This window comes from Leptonychotes weddellii, chromosome 14, assembly GCF_054177405.1.
Source record: "Leptonychotes weddellii isolate Sample4059 chromosome 14, ASM5417740v2, whole genome shotgun sequence".
Lineage (NCBI taxonomy): Eukaryota > Metazoa > Chordata > Mammalia > Carnivora > Phocidae > Leptonychotes > Leptonychotes weddellii.
The window spans coordinates 70,347,954-70,368,843 of NC_138382.1; the positions used below are offsets into that span (position 1 = coordinate 70,347,954).

The 20,890-nt window shown below is 37.3% G+C and overlaps 1 protein-coding gene across 11 annotated transcripts in view; it reads right to left on the reverse strand.

The window, feature by feature from the left end:
- DENND1A (DENN domain containing 1A) overlaps positions 1 to 20,890 on the reverse strand; it is a 489,873-nt gene that overhangs the window by 342,566 nt on the left and 126,417 nt on the right. For 10 of the 11 annotated variants that reach the window (XM_081803556.1, XM_081803550.1, XM_081803549.1 and 7 more), the window contains one exon: positions 1,267 to 1,316. The exons of the other annotated variant lie outside the window; for it this stretch is intronic. In XM_081803556.1, the coding sequence (XP_081659682.1) occupies positions 1,267 to 1,316 (50 nt within the window). The remainder of the gene's footprint in view (positions 1 to 1,266; positions 1,317 to 20,890) is intronic. 11 annotated transcript variants of the gene reach the window in all.

Below are 20,890 nucleotides of genomic sequence, written 5' to 3' on the forward strand. Positions count from 1 at the left end.
AGGGAAAACAGAGATTATAAGTGGTTGGCAACATTCCAGTGCTGCTTTTTAGTACTCTTTTTGCTTTTTAGCACTCTTTTAAACTCCTTTGGCTACCAATTCTCATCTCACACCATTTTTAGGTTTCTGCCAAACAAAGCAGGACACCGCTCCTACAAAAGTGTAGAAAAGACCAAGCAGCACACTACCCACGTGCACTCAAAACCACTAAAATCCTTCAGGCCTGCCAGGTTTGGGTACACTAAAATACAAGATAGACTATTCCTGAAGATGGGCCATTTTACAGCTTTCTTAGAACATATTATGGCAGTTATTACTTATAATATATTCTAAAAACTGTCACTAAAAGTGGACTTTTTAAGACATAACGTAGGCACAGTGCATAGTTCAATTCTCTAAGAGAAAATTAAAAAGAGTAAACAATCAAGTGGACAAATGACTGCAAAAATAATGCTTAAAATGTAATGAAACACACAGTAGACATTTCTTGAAAATAAGATTAAGAGGACTGTTTTGACATTTTATTAGTATTGTTAGTTTTTATATAGTTTAAAAAGGGAAAAAAAGCTCTTCCAAAATTGTTACCATTAACCAGTGTTTGTTTGTTTGTTTGTTTGTTTTAATCCGCCAGACTATTTCAACTATCTTGGAGTTCTTATATGCATACCTTTCCAAGAGCTTACCATAATGCAAAATTTAAGGAAATGTTCAGATGATTTTATATTTTTGTATAGAACCTATAGAAAATGCTTAGTTCCCCAGAGATACCATTCTTAGACACCTAAAATGCAAGACACTATTAAGCAACATGTCTTTTAAATAGCTGAACACCTTTAAACAAGATAGGCCTGTGGTAATTTAAATTTTACGTTGAATCAAAGAAAAACGAAGTCCATATAATACTCATAAGGCCATGGAATAATGCAACATTACTTAAATATGTTCATACTTAAATAAAAATGAAATAGCACTGGAATAAATACCAACCATTCTTAATCACGGTTCAAGTCTGATAACCAAAATCAAAAATTTAATGTCATGCAAAATACACCTCAAAGACCAACCAATGCAAAGCTCCAAGCTTTAAACTTTTTGATAGTGTCAATAAAATCCCCAGGAAAGGAGAATACTGCAACTCCCCTTCAAACATAGACGTTTTAAATCTTGGTTAAACAGACGGAATGTTAAGAATGGTATGGTTTTTATTTTCCATAGCAGGTTTATTGACACTTTTTTTTCTAGTAAAGTTTGAAAATCTGACACTACCTGTCCACATAGAAGGGGAAACAAAACTTGGTCAAAGTCTGTAGAACTTCCTGTGGAGAGAAAGAGAGATAATTTATACATCTAATGGGACCAATAAATCTAGCATTAAGCACGGCACACAGTCTAGCAACTTTACCCTGAAGAAAGAGGAGACAGATGAAGAAATATGGGCTTTATCAATTACATGGGAGGAGTACAGGCAGTCAATCATGAGAAATAATAAACATGATCAAACTTCATTAAAAATGAAAAATTAATCAAGAATCACACATGGGCAAGCAGCAGGGGCCATGCAGGAAAGCTCTGAAGGGAGGGAGGCGGTTGGGTTGCTGAGTGTTAACACCCCTCCAGGGACCATCTCCAGCCTGACCATATGGATCAGAGTGAATAACACTGAGCCACATGGGTTTGGCCTGGCAGGGCCGCTGTTGCTGGCACCGTTTTTGCCTGTTACCTAGGAACAGAGGGGGCCGGGATTAGACAACGCTTCCCTACATCAATAGGCCAAATCGCAAGCAGAATAGAAAGCCAACATGAAGATAATTGTCTCTGAATGTTGTCAACTACATTTTTTTTAGAGTTTAAAACTTCATTTTCTTACTTTATAAAGAAGTTGCCATCTCTGGCATAAATTTATTTTGTAATCAAACAATAATAATTTTAAGTATGCACTATTTTCAGTAAGTGTCATTGTAAGTGGGAACACTTACCTGCTTGTAATTTGTGAAAATCCAAAGCAAACTACCAGATTAAACATCTTTTTACAAATATGTAGGTAATAAGACCAAATGCATTATTCAGGGGAAGTGTACAAAAAGGAAACAAAAAGCAGAGCAACATTTCAAAGACTTATTCATAAAAGAGAAGCTTCTTGCATTAAGAACACCACTATATGAGCCACAATACACAGTGGGTGCGTGCATGTGCGTGTGTGAGACTTTTCCCAAGAGACACATTTCCACGTACACGGCATACATACACATAGCTAAACACATATACAAGTAATTACTTATTACTTCCTTCATAAAATTTTCTCTAGCTTGACTTAATTTAACTGCAGACTTGGACAGCCCACAGTTGGTGCTTATCATAAGTTCACAGACCAACATTATAAATTTTAAAAAAGTATTCCTTTCATGCATTTGATTTGCTTTTTAACTATTTAAAATCCCAACTTCAAGACAAAATGAAGAACACATTGTTCAGTCATTGAGAAGCTGGTTCAAATTAAAACAAACCTGCCCATTGCAAATCCTAATCCAAGTGATAAATTATAGATCAGTTTACAAATGCAGCACTTTTCTAACCAATAATAATGAATTATCAATGCTAACTGAATTGATGCTTCTCGCTTCATTTATTTTTAAAACCAGTTCTATCATTCAAGAAATAAACCACATCAATCTAATAACCCACTCAATGAAGCAGAAAGCACATTGACTTGCTCTGCCAGAGCATGTTCCGCCTACATAATTCAATTGAGCATATCCTATTTTTTAATATCATCTTGGACTGGTACTATGTATATCACAGCACTGTTAAGGCATGTTACGAAAGAGTAAAGGCAGAGGAAACTAAAAAAATGAAAAAAAGCAGATAACAAAACTTCAGCACATTCTATGAGGCATTATTGATACATCAGCTAATTCCATAATGCGGCATCCAGAAATCCATATAGATTGTTTTAAAACTAATTATGTTTAAATAAACTGCAAAAGCTTATCAAGAATCAGAAAAAATGAGCCATTTCTCAGTGCATAATGTTAGTATCAGGCAAATATTGGGAAAAAGGTCACAGAAATCATTTTAATGTCTGCAGTCTAAAACATATTCTAACCCACATGCACCAAACTCTTACAATTTACATGCAAAAAAAAAAAAAATTCCTTACAAATTTCCTTTCACACCATCAGGTTTCAGATACCACAAAGCATCTCCTGACTTCAGTATATGTACTGAGCATCCTTTAAAACTCAGTACCCAGTGCTCACTCACTGCCAACATCAGCTACAAAGACAGTTATCCTTTACCCTCAGAAGTGACAGGTGCAGAAGTGCTTCTCTACTCTATGCTGGAGTGGAGCTGCCAAAAGGCCTCAAGATTTTTGAAAGAAAGGACCCCCATGGCTCCAAGGAAGCATTGTGCTCTACAGCAGAGTCAAAGGAATCTAATATGCCCAACTTATTACTCACTACAATATAGAAACTACTTACCACTTTCTCATGTCAAGAGTAATAACCAACCGTGAACTTGTCTGTCAGATAATATTAGAACAAATATCAAAATACCCAATGTAGGCTGGGTATAGCCCACCTCCCAAGAGCTTTCCTCTTACCCAAGAAAGCAGTGATAAGTCTAATTAAGCAATGGGGCAGGAGGAGGGGAGGAGAGAGGGGAATATAGGCAAATGTAGGCACATGTTTGTGCCTTACAATATGTTTCTTCATGTTTGTGATATTACAAGAGCTTGATATTCCAATTTAAGTCAAACAAGCCAGTGGTGTGCTGTCAGAGGAGAAAACAGAAATGAACATCTACTCTGTGTTAGGCATATTCACACATTATCTCAATCAGAACTGAAAAATCTTCTTAGTTTTATCAGCGGAAGACAGGGAAAAACAAGCAAGGTGTCTTCTAAATAAAACCTGCTGAAACAAACCAATTTTCTTAATACTGATTTTTGCCTAAATATACACATTTAACCACCTTATCCTCTATTTCCAAAGAAAAACACAATTACCTGAAGAGGAAAAGCACCACTCCCCAAAAGAGGGGACTTCAAAACCCTGATTTAAATATAATTTGAGCATTCTATTTATGGCAGAGTGCCTTTCAATATTAACTTTACTGGAAAAAGTCACTAAGCAGTTAGCAACCCCTTTTTTCTCACTAGGATCTGTGTCTCTGGCTAGGGAACTTTCTTTGTAAATGGTAATTTTCTGTTTTCTCCCCTCTTCGTCTTGCCTACACAAGCTCTTTCAGACAACCAGCCTCAGTACAACCTCAACTACTGCCACATAAATCAGATCTTCAAGATGCAGTACGGCTGATGAAATGTAAATGACCTCATTGCTAAGGCAGGGAGTGGGGAAAATTGTGCCAGCTATCCAGATCAATTCCCAAGTTCATATTTTCACAAATCTTTTTATGTACAGTTTGATTTTTTAACATTTTAATGAGCAAAAAAGTGAATCTATAGTAGCCAGTCACCACAGTTAAAGTGCAGGGCATGAACTAGATCCCAGGAGGGAACCAGTCCACCATGTCACCACTGGCTTTAGGACATTCGCCACCTGGTTCCATGTCCCCAGGTTCCAACTCTTTTCATAATCAAAACACTGCTGACATTATAAACCCCAGACGGGTTTTCTAAAATCCTTCCCAATCAATATATCCAACACATAACTTATTGGAGACAACATTGAGCTCATTGATTAAGGTGAGTTCAGTCGCAAAGTTTTCAAAATAAATGAGACAAGAATTCAGCATTCAACCCCTTGTGTCACTAGACAATTTATGAAATAGGCAATTTCTAAAAGGGCTTTTCTTCCTAACAAAATCAACGATACTTCATGTGGGAAGAAATAAGAGCAGAGGGGGTGGGGGGATGCGTGGAGGATAGACAGTTGCACAAACCTTTCAGTCATGCATATATCAAACAGCAGATTGCACAGGGTAGTAGAAAAGCAACAACATCTACAAAGCTCTGCCCACAAGGTGATACCAAGCCTCAGAGTTTGAACCAAACATGAAATCCACACACCTAACACTGGATTCACTTGCAAATGAAAATCAGAAATGAACTCAAGATTCACTTCAGTCTCCTCTGGATTCATTTCATCCAATGTGAATTCTCCTCTGGTCAGAAGGCCCATCAAGGGGACTTGCTCCAATCTGGAGAAAGTGGATTTTGTTCTGCTGAAACTAAGGCGTTCTCTTAAAAACCTGGTAAAGTTTTAAATTTATAATATTATCCATCATAGAATCCTATCTGGAAGCAAAACTTCGAAGACTCAATTTGATGCAGTTAACAGATTTATTAATAACAAGGCTAAACCAATTTGCTCTAAATTTGGGGTGTGGGTAAGGAGGTGTACAAGATCCTGCCACAGCCATCAGTTTGGACGTCAATACTTCGTTTTCACTGCTTCGTTGAAACCCATAAACAAAAATTAGTTGTATTCAGCAGATGAAAACAACCGACAGACACCGACATACCACCCCACAAATAAGTGCCATCTGAAAGACAAAAGCACAGGCTGATTATAATGTCCACTGGGGTTATAGAATGTTGGGAGATGAGACGCATTTTCAATAGTTCAAAAGGAAAAAGAAAATGTTTGCAGGAAAACATTTAAATAAAGGAAAGAGACAGCCTGAGTAAATGAATGTATTCTAAAATACAGAGAGCTATAATCAGTCACTTTGTAGCTTGCTGAAAGCTAGTACAGCAGTCGATAATTTACCTTTGTCCAAAAAGAGTGAAGGAGGGAGAAACGGGGAAACAGTGGGAGAACATTTCCTGAGTTTTTTTATATCTAATTTATTTGTTCATTTCAAAATGTAGATGTGTGATGAAAAGATCAGCGGAGCACAAATTCCTAAAATACTCTATTTCAATGCTTAAATTTTTTTTAATAGCATGAGGGAAATGTTGACCGTCTAAGTCCTGCAATTGAGATCAGTGCCACTGACTTGAAAGAAAAGCCTTTGATTGATGATCTTAAAACTCAAGTTGAAAGTTAAAAACAGAATACACACACAAAATCCAAACACACAAAAAGCTAACAAAATTTCTACCCTAAGCCGTTTCAAGTTAAAACCAGGGACTCCGAGTGAAAGCTACCAGAGGTTTTAATGCTTATGATTAAGAAGGGTAAAACAGAATGGTAAGAAGTTTTTAGGAGCTTAATTAGCACCAAGTTCAAGAATGTTGATCAGAAATTTCTAAATATGAAAATAGGAAACACAATTTTTTCTCTTTCTCTATAAATGTCAAATTAAATCCAAGATCCATATTATAGTTACAGCCAAACTCAAAAAAAAAATTTCCAGTGAGAAAAATCTTTGAATAAGGGATTTTACAGAAAGGCCTTTCAACACCTAAACATAAAAGCTGGGTCAAATTTCTAATAATGCTGCTCAAATCCTACAGAATCTGTTTCCTTTCTTTGGTATATTTCAATATTTACACCCAGTTTACTTTTTTCCCCCTTACAAATGTTAATTTTGAGTCATGTATATGTTATCATTATGCTAATGTGTATAATGCCTAATATACACATTCAATGTTGTAATTCAAAGATAAAATTACAAAAAAGTATAGAAATTCATATTCTATAACATGTATCATATAAATTTTGTATCTACATTTTATATCTAAATTAAGTACATTGGTGGAATGCTTACAACAGCTGAAGAGTCACCTCTAAAACTACTTTTTAAGTATAGATCTTTATGACCTTTGAAGTCCAACGTTAAAAATTGTGGATCTTATAGAAAAAAATTTTTAAATCACTTTTTCCTTTTGTATCCCTCCATATCTTCAAAAAAAAAAATTACTTAAAGTCATTCCCAAATTACAGTATTATCACATCCTCTATTCTGAGATTTCATTTTATTAATGTGAAAGCTTATGGCAAAGAGGTGAAAATGAGAGAGCTCTATTTTTAAGGTCAATATACTTCTTGACACTTGTTTCAAATCCTTACAAAATGAACAAATGATTTGGTTAGAATCTCTTACAATTAGCCTTTGGTGGCATCAGTAATAGAATTCCTTGGACTTAATATTATTACTGTAAAATATTTTGCCTGGTTCATTTCCTTAAACATTTTAAGTCCTGTTATCTGAACATTTATATTATCGATATACCTAAAAGGAAGAAAGATTGGGGGAAATGGGGGAGGGGAAACACAAGTCAGCACATACCAAAGGAATAGGATCCCAACAGTAAAAATGCAAACATGATTTCACTGAAGAAGCAACTTGCCCTCAGGAAGATACTATTTAAGAAAAAAAAAAGAGCACTGATAGAAATTGTATTTTGTAAGCATATTAAAAGCTGTCAGCTTTTAAATATTTTAAATGCACACAAAAATGTGCACAGATGGGCAACTTTTCTGCTCACATTAGTCTAGAAAAAAAAAATCTTTCATTATCAAGCTCAAACTCCTTGAATTTTTTAAACTTAATTGTGCCTCTATTTCTTAGAATTCACACCCAAAGGCCAAAGCTTTCCTGCCACCAGTCCTTCAAATCTGACTTGGACATTACACGGGAGGAGGCTCCAAGCCTCCCTGAGGTCTCACTCCTTTTACAACACACGAAAAAGCACTCGATAATGGGCCCATGCTGAATTCACTGCTCTCCACGTCTCCTCTTGGGACACAAGCCTAGCAGATGTGATAAAAACTGTGTCAGAGAAGTGGCTCTAGTTTGTGCCTTAATGACAACTTAAGCCTCTAAACCAATACAACCAAAGGACTAACAGAACTGGCTGTTACCTCTCTCTCCTGCCAATCTTTGAATATCTCTGAACTGAATTAGCACCTCTACCCACAACATCCCCTGCCACCCCACAAAATCCATTCTAATTTTAAAAGGTAAATGAATTCAGCAAACACGTCGGTGGCACAAGTGTCTGGGCTGTGTGTGTGTGTGTGTGTGTGTTATAATTAAGCCCTAACACATATTTCATGTAGTTTAGATTTTCTCAAGGTATGATTGTGCATTCAGAGGTCTCGAGGGAGTGCCTGGTTTATTTCCTGATCACCACCCCAGTAACCATATTAATACATACAACTGGTAGACTTACAGTTTCCAAAGAGTGCCTACAGGTCAAAAAATTATTTTTAAATATGTTCAACCACAGGAAAGAAAAGTGATATTGAGTTACTGAAACATTCTGATTATTAAAATTTATACAGAAGAATTTTTAAAACCGTGGGTGGTTATACTTTTAACGTGTAAGAACTCTTTGTCTTACCTAATGATATGGTACCAAAAAATAGATTTAAATGTGTACTTCTGATAACATTTTCTAAATTCTATAATTCAGCCTTCAGATGATAGGTCTTTTTACCCAGTATCTTGAAAGCCTATTCAGTCACAATTGCATACCCACTTAATCAGCAATCATTGTTCTGGGATGCAGGACTGTGTTGTCAAGACAAGCACCAAAACCTTAAAAAAATTTTTTTCAGAACTGGCATAAGAAAAAAGTGATCTTTGTCAGACAAGGACAAATTTATGCAAATCTTTTATAAACATTCACAAACATTTATTTAGCTTTTGAAATGTTGGCCTCATTTGAGAGCATGAAAATGAGGGGGAAGTAGGAAAACGCAAAGGACAGCTTAGAAGCTGGCACACTACATAAATATTCAGAAGGAAGATTATAGGATTCATGTTAGGCTGTCTTAGGCTTCTCCAAAGTCCACACAGAATAGCAAAGAACAAAACTAACGAGAAGTACAGCAGATGTTAGACAATGCATCAGCCTCTTTCCCTCTCTCACTTGGCTATACTTGGACGCTTTTATATTTTCTTTCAATATGGTTAGGTCATTCAAGGATTCTCCTATAGACTCTGTATTGTGGCTACAGATCTATAAGCTGGAGGTCTGTCAGCCTTCCAAAAGTTTCCAATGAAAAGGCATTATGCAAATTCTACCTCTCTTACCCTCTTTCAGGGGGGAAAAAAAGCCTCCAGTATGCAGTCATCGGAGTATTGGAAGCCCCAGCCTTCATTTCTGTATAGCTGTGTTTGCCTCAGGGCCACGCTGCTTGTTTTGACAGTGGATCCCCCTAGATAGTTGGGATTAGTCGAGCTTGTTTAGATAAACTTGAAATCAAGGCCTTCTCGAGGTAGACAGCTAGATGTAGCTACGGAGTTTCCAGCTGCCTCCTCCTTTCATCCCCAAACAACTGGAGATTCACAGTAGCTATCACAGCCACAGGCTATGTCACGTACATAAGTACAAAATTAAAGGCTGCTAAAAGAAGCCTTTGTAAGTCTTAGTGCTAAAATAAGGAATCTGTACTGCTTGGTTTACACAAATTATTCTAGCACTACCCAGTATGGAACTGAAATCACCGGTTAACAAGGCATATTAATCAAGGTACCCAGCTTCTTCGGACAGACAGGATCATAGTTTGATAATATACCTAACCTTCTGCTTCTCAGCTCTTGTATGAGAGTAATCGCTTAAAATGTTGAAAAGGAAATAATGGGCTTTATTTATCCAGTGGCAGGAGATGTCAGACGCCATCAACAAACACTGGGAACAGACTATGAAGATCAAAATATAAATCTCAAATCTGCTTTTGAGAGAGAATTATTTAGCAATTGATTAGACAGGGCCCGACTGTCTAATCAGTCATCTCCAATTACAGAATGGTTTCAAGTCAACTTTTATTTCCCCACAACTTGCAGATTCTAATAAAACAATATCAGGAGGACTCAAGAACTGAGGAAATTTATACTCAGAACAGATCAGTGACATCTCATTGTAAAGAGAGAAGGCAGGTGATACGAAACAGTACTGAAATTTTAAGAAATTATACAATTTAAATCGTTTTCCGAAATCTAATACTCAAGGATTTCATTCTTTGGCAACTAGAAAGTGTCTCTTCAGAGGACCAGCAAAATATAAACAAAGAAAATAATTCAATTCCACATATATGTTTTATTTCACTTTACATACCTTGCTCTAACATGTACATGCCAATGTGTACCTGAGGCCAGGATAAACCATAAACACAACAATAGTATCAGAATAGATGTCAACACTTTCCAGAACTATTCTATGAGATACAGTACTGAAAGCCTTCTACCTTCTGAACACACTATCAAGTCACACAAGGCAGTAACGAAAATATGTTCTCATAACTGAACAGCTAAGTCACTATTTAAAAGAAAAGCGTAATGATGTGCAAGACATTCTGGAACAATGTGAGGCTTTCCTATGGAATTTTTGGTTCGTTTCACTTACAACTTGCACACTAAAGAAGGAGTAAGCAAACTTTTTCTCTAAAGGGCCAGACCGTAAATATTTTAGGCTTTGCCGGACACTTACGGACTTTGTCACAGATTCTTCTGGGTTGTTGTTTTGTTTTTTTTAAATAACTCTTCATAAAGGTAAAAACCACCTTAGCTCAAAGGCCACACATAAACCACCACTAGGCAATACTTGGCCAGTTGACAATAGTTTGCCAGTCCCTGATCTCGAGTGTCAAGGAGCCTCATCATACAACATAACCAAGACTCAAATTCAGAAATTTCTGAAAGGTAAAAGGACCATGCCAATCATACTGGCTCTATGGTGAGCCAACAGTTCACACATGGTTATCGCTAAATGGCTAATTGTCTACTGCATACAAACATGCTCTCTAGGGCGCCTGGGTGGCTCAGTCAGTGAAACATCTGCCTTCGGCTCAGGTCATGATCCCAGGGTCCTGGGATGGAGCCCCACATCGGGCTCCCTGCTCCTTGGGAGCCTGCTTCTCCCTCTGCCTCTCTCTCTCTCTGTCTCTCATGAATAAATAAATAAAATCTTTAAAAAAAAAAAAATGTTCTCTTTTTGGAAAATTATTTAAAATACAAAAAACAAAGAATTACAAATCAAACATATTTCCACCACTCAAAATTCACAACTGTTTTGTGGCATAAACTCTTCAGAGAAACCACTCCTTCTTAACAGTTCACTACTATCACAGGTAAGGCTCAGCGGTTTTCTTAACAGATAAATATATTGATGCTCTTTGGATCACTGACAGCTCTTCAATATAGAGTTATTTTGTTCATAATATCATAAAAAGTATTAAAAGAGAAGAAAGCCTTTCCTAGTGCTTTACTCACCACTCACACCAACAACACATGTTACGTACCCAACGTTCTGTTCGATGTAGAACACAGAAGGGCCTTCTCACTATTCAATTTCTGGCCCTTCTTTCAACATCTTCCCCTGAAGTGTGTTTCCCAGGATTTTCTCTTCCTTCTTCTCACTTTGCATTCTCCTCTTTACACCTTAATTTTAATTATCATAATGTAAAGGTCTCAAATTCAAATCTTCACTTCTAGATTATGTCTAACACCAGGCTCTATTCCAACTGCCTTTTGGACATTTTTGCCTCGTGTCCCCTAAGTACTTCAAGCTTAGCGTGTTGAAAATCCAGATGCATCATCTAGGTTCCTGGAACACTGTTGCTCGTTAAGCTCTTTCACCCCATCAAAACAAGAAAGGAGCTCAGACAACCACTATTACTTGCTGGGGGAGAGACGATCAATTTGTGGGACTTAGATTCAAGTATCTGCCAATTGGTTGTTGAATTTTAAAATAACTGTCAAGAAAACCTCCTGATTGCTTAAAAGCTTCCCAAAAGTTAATAAATAAGAAAATAGACAGAAGGGAGCCCCTGGAATGAAGCGTATTTCAGTCATCTTAGAAAAGGAAATGGATATATTTCCCTAAGCAAGATAACATTTTAGAACCAATGTGCTACAGGCCCTGTCTGCATGGAGCTTCTTCTGATCTAGTTAGAAAGACGGATGCTTTACAAATGAATACATGAAAGTAGAATTTGACTGTCATAGGAGCTGTGAAAGAAGAGAGTGCTCTGACAGAATGATGGGGGCCTGAAATTAGATGGGAGGGTCACGAGAGACATCTCAAGAAGTGGCATGTTGAGCTCAGTCTTTGAGAATGAGTAAGGGTTCACCAGTCAAAGACTGGAAGAGGAATAGGGAGAGAAAGGCCAAAAAAAAGTAAGAGCATGAGCAAGAGCCACTGAACAAAAACCTTTGGCACATTCAAAGAACTGAAATCAGCCTGGCATGCTGAAGCAGAGGAGTGCAAGAGGAGGAGGTTGGGGGGCGCCTGGGTGGCTCAGTTGATTAAGCGTCTGCCTTTGGCTCGGGTCATGATCCCAGGGTCCTAGGATCGAGTCCAGCATCAGGCTCCCTACTCAGCAGGGAGCTTGCTTCTCCCTCCCCCTCTGCTGCTCCCCCTGCTTGTGCTCTCTCACTCACTCTGTCAAATAAACTTTTTAAAAATCTTAAAAAAAAAAAAGATCAGGTTGGATAGGGTGGCAGGGGCCAAATCATGACAGGCCTTATTTGTTAAGGAGCCCGGGCTTTATTCTAGCACACTGAAATCACTAGCAGGGTTTGAGTCCTTTACGTCACTTTCTAACTTTGCCATAAACCCCAAGTCTTCCGGATTGCAAAGGGTTCAGAGGCTATTCTCAGTGAGCTCTTCACCTAAGCTCCCACGCCAATCCTGCTATCATTCCTAGCATTAAACTGACCATAATCTCAGGACCCTACATTTCCACAGGAGGGTAAAGACACACAACTGGGTACCTGTCAGGCCTCCGATTCCTTGGAGAAGGAAGAGGAACCTCACACAGGAGCCTCAGTAATAACCCAACAGCATGGAAAGGGATTATGGTTGAAGAGAACAACAAAGGAAGTGTAACAAATTTGAACAGAATCGGCTTAAATCTCTCTTCAGAATATACTCCTAATAATCTGGTATTTCTTCCGAGATCCCAAAGTCCATTTTCCTGTATACAAAGAAAGCATGACTTTTTACTGCAGTAATATGTTATGTATCATTGCATTTAAGAAGGCACTGGTTATAAGACTATTATTTTTCAGTGCTACTAGGGGAAAAAAATGCTACAAATATATCATCAACTGTAAGATGCATCCCAATTTCACAGATGTTAAAATGTGAAAAATGGATGGAATATATTTATTTACAGATCTATCTTTCACACTTGACTGAGTTAAGAATGGTGGGGATTATATCCATTGCCAGTGTCTAGTAGAGTACCCAGCACAGAGGAAACATCCAGTCAATAATGGTGCTGAAAAATGGCTGGATGATAATCTGGAGATTTAGAAGCAAAAAAAAATAGCATTAACTGAGCACTTACTATTGCCAAGCACCGTGCTAAGAGTCTACTGGTTTTCTTGTTTAATCTTCATAGGAAACAGTGAGACCACATGGGCCAAAGGAGACCTGAATTTATCAGAGAAACAGCATTTATTCTTTTTTTTTTTTTTTTTTTTTAAGTAGGCTCCATGCCCAGTGTGGGGCTTGAACTCACAACCAAGAGTCACATCTCTACCAACTGAGCCAGCCAGGTGCTCCAATATTTATTCTTGATATAGAAAATGAAAGGAATGGAAGAAACTATTAAAGTCTGTTTAAGTGTGGTATCAGCCATTTCTGTCAAAAATTTACTATTTATGCCTAATAAACATAAGAATTATGTATATAATTTAAAGTATCTAATTACCTACATAAGCTTCTTCTGATTCAGGCTTCATTATGTTCCTCATATACCAATGGTCATCTGCTCTCTAGAGGGGGTAAAGTGACAAGCAGAAGGAGACTGACAAAGCAGCTAATACGTGCCATGTTCTGTGCTAGAAGTTTTACATATGCTCAACGATCCTGCCAGTAATCTATGTATTATAAAGATTATCAACCTCTTATGCGTGAACTGAACCTTAAAAGTGGAGTAAAATTAGTTTCAGGTAAAGCAGTGAAGTAACTTGCTTAACTGGAAGAAGACAGTGAATGGAAAAGCTAACATTCAAACCCAAGTTCATCTATCCCTGGAGCTTAAGCTCTTCCCACAATCCTCAGACTGCTGCTTTGTTGACTACAAATGAGAGAGTCTCATTCTTGGTTCCTACTTGATTAGGATTCTGTCTCCACAGTTACAAACACTCATACAGCTACAACTTTGCAGTGGTCGCCCTCCATGCTGAATGAAGCTACTGCCTCTCTCCCACCTCACTTTCCAACTGCAGCAGTGGAGTGCAAGGTTTGTGTTGTCACAGGGTCTTAGGTTAGGGGAGCCTCATGTGCCAGCTTGCCCAGGCACCCTGGTTTGCTCATTGTTTCTGTGTAATCATGGTGCCCGTTTCACTCTTCAAAGTGTCCTAGATTGGATGCTATGGTCCTCAGAATCTTAGAGGGAAAACCATGGCTTATCTGGAGGGTACTGAAAGAACAAATACTGTTCTATCTGCCTTGTGATGGGAAATTGGGGAGTGATGTTAGGAAAGTTTTTATCACTTGACTCCAGGCTCTTTATCCACATTAAAGACTCAACTACATTCTAGTACTTAATGCAATACCAGACACATCATGAATTACATGGAAACAGCAAAATCTTTTCTTTGCTTCATTTTCCTCATGCTACATCAGAAAACATTTACTGAACTTGACTAATTCGGGTATTGTGTATACATCACGCCCACTTCTCCTGCCAGTTCTACAAAATTAGTATTACTTCCTGTTTTAAAGATGGAAAAAAAAATGAGGCTGAAAAAGTAAAGCCTTTGCCCAAAGGGACTTTTCCAAAGCCAGATCTTCTATAACATGGGGATACTTATTTTCTACTTTTCTTTAGGCCAAACATACAAAAAAAAGAAGAAGAAGAAAGAAAACACTTAAAATTTGTAGGAGGGATGATAATTGTTAAGAAATAAGTGAGACATAAATAATGCAAAGATTTTAGCTGCCATTAAATCTGTTTATTATAACATATATTTTAGAAAATCAGAAATACTTCTCAATTTACCAGCAGTTTAGATCTCTAGAAATGATAAGTATCTGGAAGGTTGGAAGAGTTCTCTGATAAAAATAATGTTCTCGGGCGCCTGGGTGGCTCAGGTGGTTGAGCGACTGCCTTCGGCTCAGGTCATGATCCTGGAGTCCCGGGATCGAGTCCCGCATCGGGCTCCCTGCTCAGCGGGGAGTCTGCTTCTCCCTCTCCCGCTCCCCCCTCTTGTGCTTTCTCTCTCTCAAATAAATAAATAAAATCTTTAAAAAAAATAATAATAATGTTCTCAACAATTTACAGTTTACACTTCTAAAATCAGATGTTACTAAAGAGGCATCATGTTTGAAATACATTCAAATGCAAGAATCTTAAAAGCCTCTGCTAGGTAAGATAGGATTTAATAAATGTATGTCTTGGTTTGTCCTACCTCATTCAAATTCTGAGCCCAGAGATCACAGTGTGAATGCTATTCAAATAATCATTGATTATTACATATCAAATATTTGGCCTACTAATATCCATACATAGTACCAGGTGCTAGAGATATGGACACGAAGCAAGCAAGAATCCCTGACCTCCTGCCTGGGGGAGGGAAAGGATACATAAAAAACTACATGCAATAAAGTGTTTTCAGTTTTCTGACAGAAGGATGGTCAAGGAAAAAGGAAGGTACGATGAGTGCTACCGAGGGGATGTGAAAGACCCCTCAGAGGTGGTGACATGTGACCTGACTTTTGAGAGATGAATATTTACTAGACAAACTGCTGGATAAGAATATTCCAGGAATAAAAGCAACATAAAACAATATATCACATATTTCACAAGGTTGATATATAAGTAAATGAACTTTGTTAAGCTCAACGTTCTTTAAAAGACCATCTTAATTTATAAATACCTTTTCATTTCTACCCACCAACCCCCACCTGCTATATACACATGTACACACAATACAGACTAGTCCACAGTCTGGGTTTCATCCTCTTTCACATTTGAAATCTGAAACTGACCAAAGTTAGACAGTTTGCAATTACGGTAGCCACAGGACTCTTAACTCTACTGCATATAAGTATTTAAAAAAACAAAAGCTAACACAAGAGTATAAAGCACTATACGTGACCAAAAGGGCTAATTTACAAGGACAGTGGGACACATTACTAAATTTCTGAGGTTTTGAACATGCAAAGTCTCAATATACAGATTTTACAACTGAAATAAATTAAAAATAATTAGTTATTTGAAACCCCTTCATCACCATTTAAAGAGTTTCCATATTTTCAGTACATTTTCGAACATACTCAGGAACTGTTTCTGATTATATCTCTTCATCTTTACTTGACAAAGTACTCTCTCTTCCTTTTGTGACTTCTCTAAATTTTGCTCTGGAACGGCATGGGCTTAGAAAGGAAAGGTTTTCCAGAATTCTTAGGATCTGCCAAATTCTGGAGGCAAAGGTTATCACACATAACCCTAATACCCAACAAAACAAAAGCACCCAACCCAGGTTACCCTCCTACTTTAAATCTGTCCCTAGACAGGGGAGGCACTATATAATTATTGGTTATTAGATGCCAGGTATAATTCTGAGCACTCTTACACATTTCACATCACTTAACCCCCACAAAGGCCCTAGGAGGTCTTTCCTATGATCATCTCTAGAATTTACAGATGTGGAAATGAAATCCCAAAGACGTAGTCCAGTAAATGACAGAGTTGGGATTCAAACCCAAGCAGTCTGGCTCCAAAGTCCATGCTCTTCATCACCACTGTCATTCATGCCTCTGTACTCTGCTCTCTGGAATCTGAACTCCTTAGCAATTATGTCTGTGTATTACGTACTTCATATTCACAATTATTCACTGGCCCGTAATTTATCCTCGCTGCTGAGAACAGCTTCTAACTTAACTGACTATAGTCATTCCTATACCTGAAGAGTTCAGACGGACAGACAAATAATACAATGTAAGGAGGTATGTTCCAAGTGCTCTCCAAGTGCTGAGATAGAGTGACTAATTTAGTCAGGACCTGTTTCACAGAGGAAGTGATATAAGTAGGGCAATTAATGCTGAACAGAAGTATACCTGGGGAGCAGGAGGAAGCTTGAGGAAGGATCTCAACCATAAAAACAGCTTGGGCAAAAACAAAGGTGGGAGAAAGCAAACCATGCTGGGAAATGGTGAGGTGTTCTATGTCTGCTTATAAAGTGAAAAATGGTAGGAAACCAGGCTGGAGGTTGAGTCAAGGTCAGACTGCGAAGGGCCTGAAATCCAACTTTTAAGAAATTTGGAGTCAATCCTGAAGGCACCAGGGAACCAGCAAGAGTTTTGACTAAAGAGAAATGGTGTGATTTGAAATAGGTTTTAGAAAGCTATCTCTGGCCATCTTATAGAGGGAAAGTGTTTAAAAAGTCATTGGGTTGTAGGCCATTAGGAAGAGTCCACAGGAGAGAAGCTAAGAGTTGAATGCAGAGGGAAAGAGCAGACTGGGGAGCAACCTAGGAGGGATAATGAACAAGACTTAATGACTACAGACTTGCCCGATGAACAGACACTGGTTACATGAGACTAAAGTTAAAGACTCAGACTATGGTGCTCAAAAACAGCCACAGTCCACTTAGTTATAACCACTGAGTAACTCACAAGAAACAAGACCATCCAAAAGTATTCAGAGATGTCTAAAGTCTAGTGGAGCTTTTTTGGAGCCAGAATAAAACCAGGAGAACACTTCTAATAAGAATGTGTAAGTAAGGATTGCATAATTACCATTTCCTAGCGTTAGATTCAAGTAAGTAGTAGTACAACATAGCTGCATAGCTTGGCGTGCTTTCAGAAAGAATAGCTCAAAAAGAATCTGTCTTTTTAATGAGTTCCTTCTATATAACTGTAACAGCTGGGGAGTGACCAAATTGGGAAGAAATCTTCAACTTAAAAGAAAAGACTTAAGTCAGAAAATGTATCAATTTTTCAACTGAGTTTAGCTAAATGTTTAAGGTTTTGAAATATAGTTTTCATTAAGAAGCCAGTCCAACCCTACCCCATTCTTAAATTCACCCTTTTCTGGAAATGGGGGCGGGGGGAGGAGGAGATTCATGATATAGATATGGTAGAAGAGCAGCCCTTACATACAAGGTGGTTTGTCTTCAGCACTTTAAAAAGCATGAATTTTGACATTTGTCCAAGGTGATAAATTTGACTTGTAACAACACAGGGAGAAATAAGAAGCAACACGTGACAGATTTTTTAGGATTACTGTTTAACCATCCATGAACCTATACTTGAAAAAACATTAAAACCAAGCCAATCATCAAGAACAGGACACTTTTAAACATATACAAGGAAGCAGATGTTTAATCTGGGATGCATTTATACATCTGCATTCTATCAATGAATCTTTTCAAAATCTGTAATGTAGTCCATCAAAATGGCTATATTTTATGGCATTTGTGGATACTGATGCACTTCTTAAAGAAAGCTGCATCAGCAGGGTGCTTTGGTGCTATTATGCTAAACAATCAGCTCCTAGGGTCTGAAGAGATTGAGAGTTTTTATCTGTGGATGAGAAAATTATGTTTCTATCTACAATCCCAGACTGCCAAGTAACTAAGAAATATGGAAACTGACCTTTTTGAGCAAGAGGTGAAAAATCCAAAAAGCAACAGTGACTCTTAGAAAAAGCACATCTAAAACAAACTTAAAAGATGATCTTCTTTAAGGGTAGCTTCAAGACTTTCCCACTTGGGTTTCTCTGTACCACTCTTGTTAACTCTACTACCTTCTACAGCTTCATAACCAAGGACAAGAAATTGTAGGAATGTGATTACATGGTGGTATCACTACCCAAAGGTCTTAGTTTTTAGAGACATCCCCAATTTCTGGTCATGCCACTGTTCTACAAACCAACAAAATGACCTGAACGTGTATTACCCTTGTAGCCTACTAGACAGTAAGGTCCTTCACGGGAAGGGTAGAATCTACTTCTTCTCTCCTCTTCTTTACCTAGTAGGGTGCCTGGCTCATGTTCTGCAGACACCACACTTATCAGTGTACATTACACTCATTCAATTAATGCATAAAATCAAATCTACTCTCCCAGACAGTTTCTGCCACCAAAAATAGACACAGAGGGGAAAAAAAATCAGAAAATGCAGCCACTTATAAGTTAGTCTTTTTAAGGTCAGGTTGTAGAGCCATTTCAAAGTGTGATCCACTTGACCCTTTTATAAGTAAATCCTCTCAATCAGATTCAAATAAATCGATAAATTCTGTTCCACATATATGGTGTCAAAGTTTCCAGGACCAAATGTGACCTCACATTTAAAGTGGATCAAATCTGGGCAGTTTGTATGAGCAGATTGGAAGCATGACAGCACCCACACTTTGGAGACGAATGAGGGAAAAAAAAAAAAAAGAAAGCTCAAAAGTTTCTAAGAGAAATGGGATGCACCCAGGTCTGATTCCATTCTCTGTGAGCTTGGTGAACACAAGGCCCAAAGGACCACAAACCCAAAGTCTCAATTCCAACCTGAAGGTTCTACAGCTTAGACAAGTCACTATGGAAAGACTAGCGGAATCTTTCTGGAATCAATGTCACATTTTATACAAACTAGGTACACTACTGCTTATGATTCTCTGCCTAAAAACAATGAGAAAAATCAAGTTTTATCATTTGTTTTAAATTTTGTGTGAATATTACACATGTATGCCATATTGTACAATGTCAGTGTGAGATTTCCTTTCACAGTAACAGAGAATTTAGGACTAAATTCTGTGGATTTTACCTGTAATTTTCTTATTAGATAGTTTTCTTTCAATAAATCAGGGCATGAACAAGTTTTGAAGAGAAATGTTTAGTCTCTGACTTATCGAGATTTAGAAGAAAATAACGTTAAAGTTTTCAAACACAGGAGCTCACCAAAAGAACAAGGCAATCAGCAACACACAAGCAGCAAGTCTTGATTAAATATTATCTCTGTTGTCTTTCTAATCAGAATCTTCCAATCCATTTACATAGGTTAAACTATGAATAATTGTGAGCTTAGGAAATGTTTTCTTTAGCGCATACCTGAAGTATGAACAGATGAAAACTCCATATTTAAGCAATTACATGCAACTCACAAATGCCAATTTCCATCACAATTAGCCTAAGTTATGCAACATATTTTTGTTCCTTTTTAGTATATAGGTGATGTATGTTTTTATAATTTGCTTAACTGCCTATAGTGAAATTTTAAAATCACACAGACCATATAAAACCATAAAAGAAAGGGTACCTTTTCATTTTTCCCAATGTACCATGTTTCTACATTGCTTATAGAGCTTGTACAAGCAACACTGTTAGTTTCTATATAAAGATTTCCATAAAATTTTTATAGTTTCTATAAATGCATAAAGATTGTTGGTTTCATTATAACCTCTGTTTCAGTGCCAGTGGAAAGAAAAATTACCTGCAACTCTAAACAGCAAACTATATATATAGGGTAAGTACGTGTGCTCAGACTTCTATTCAAAGAGCTCTAAGACACTGGCTATATTTCACCAAAATATACATGAGCGCACTGGAGAAGCAACTTCTAGTACATTCACCCCTAAGCACCACTCTTGGAACAAACAGGCTATAAAAAGTGCAATTGTGAGAACAAATTATTAATTCTACATGTTTTAGTACAAGAGGTAATCGTATTATAACTAATATGTTTTAAAATGGTATGTGTAATGCCTATTATACTTGACATATTACAAGGCTATTTATGGAAATCTTCTCTCTGATAGGTTACCATAGCTTTACTCCAAATTATCCCACAGTACATGTTACTAAAGGCTCTTTTTAATCTGAAAAATCATATAATGTTTTGAAACCAAAGATGGGATTTTGATGAGAATGGTGACCATAATTTGCTAACATGTTAATTTAACTATCCTTTTCTCCCTTAATTCAATTAGCATTCATTAAAATTGCACTAATCACAATGAGTAAAGTTTTACCAATTACTTCCATAATTATGAATGAATACAGTAAACAGAATAATTATAAATCTACTTAAT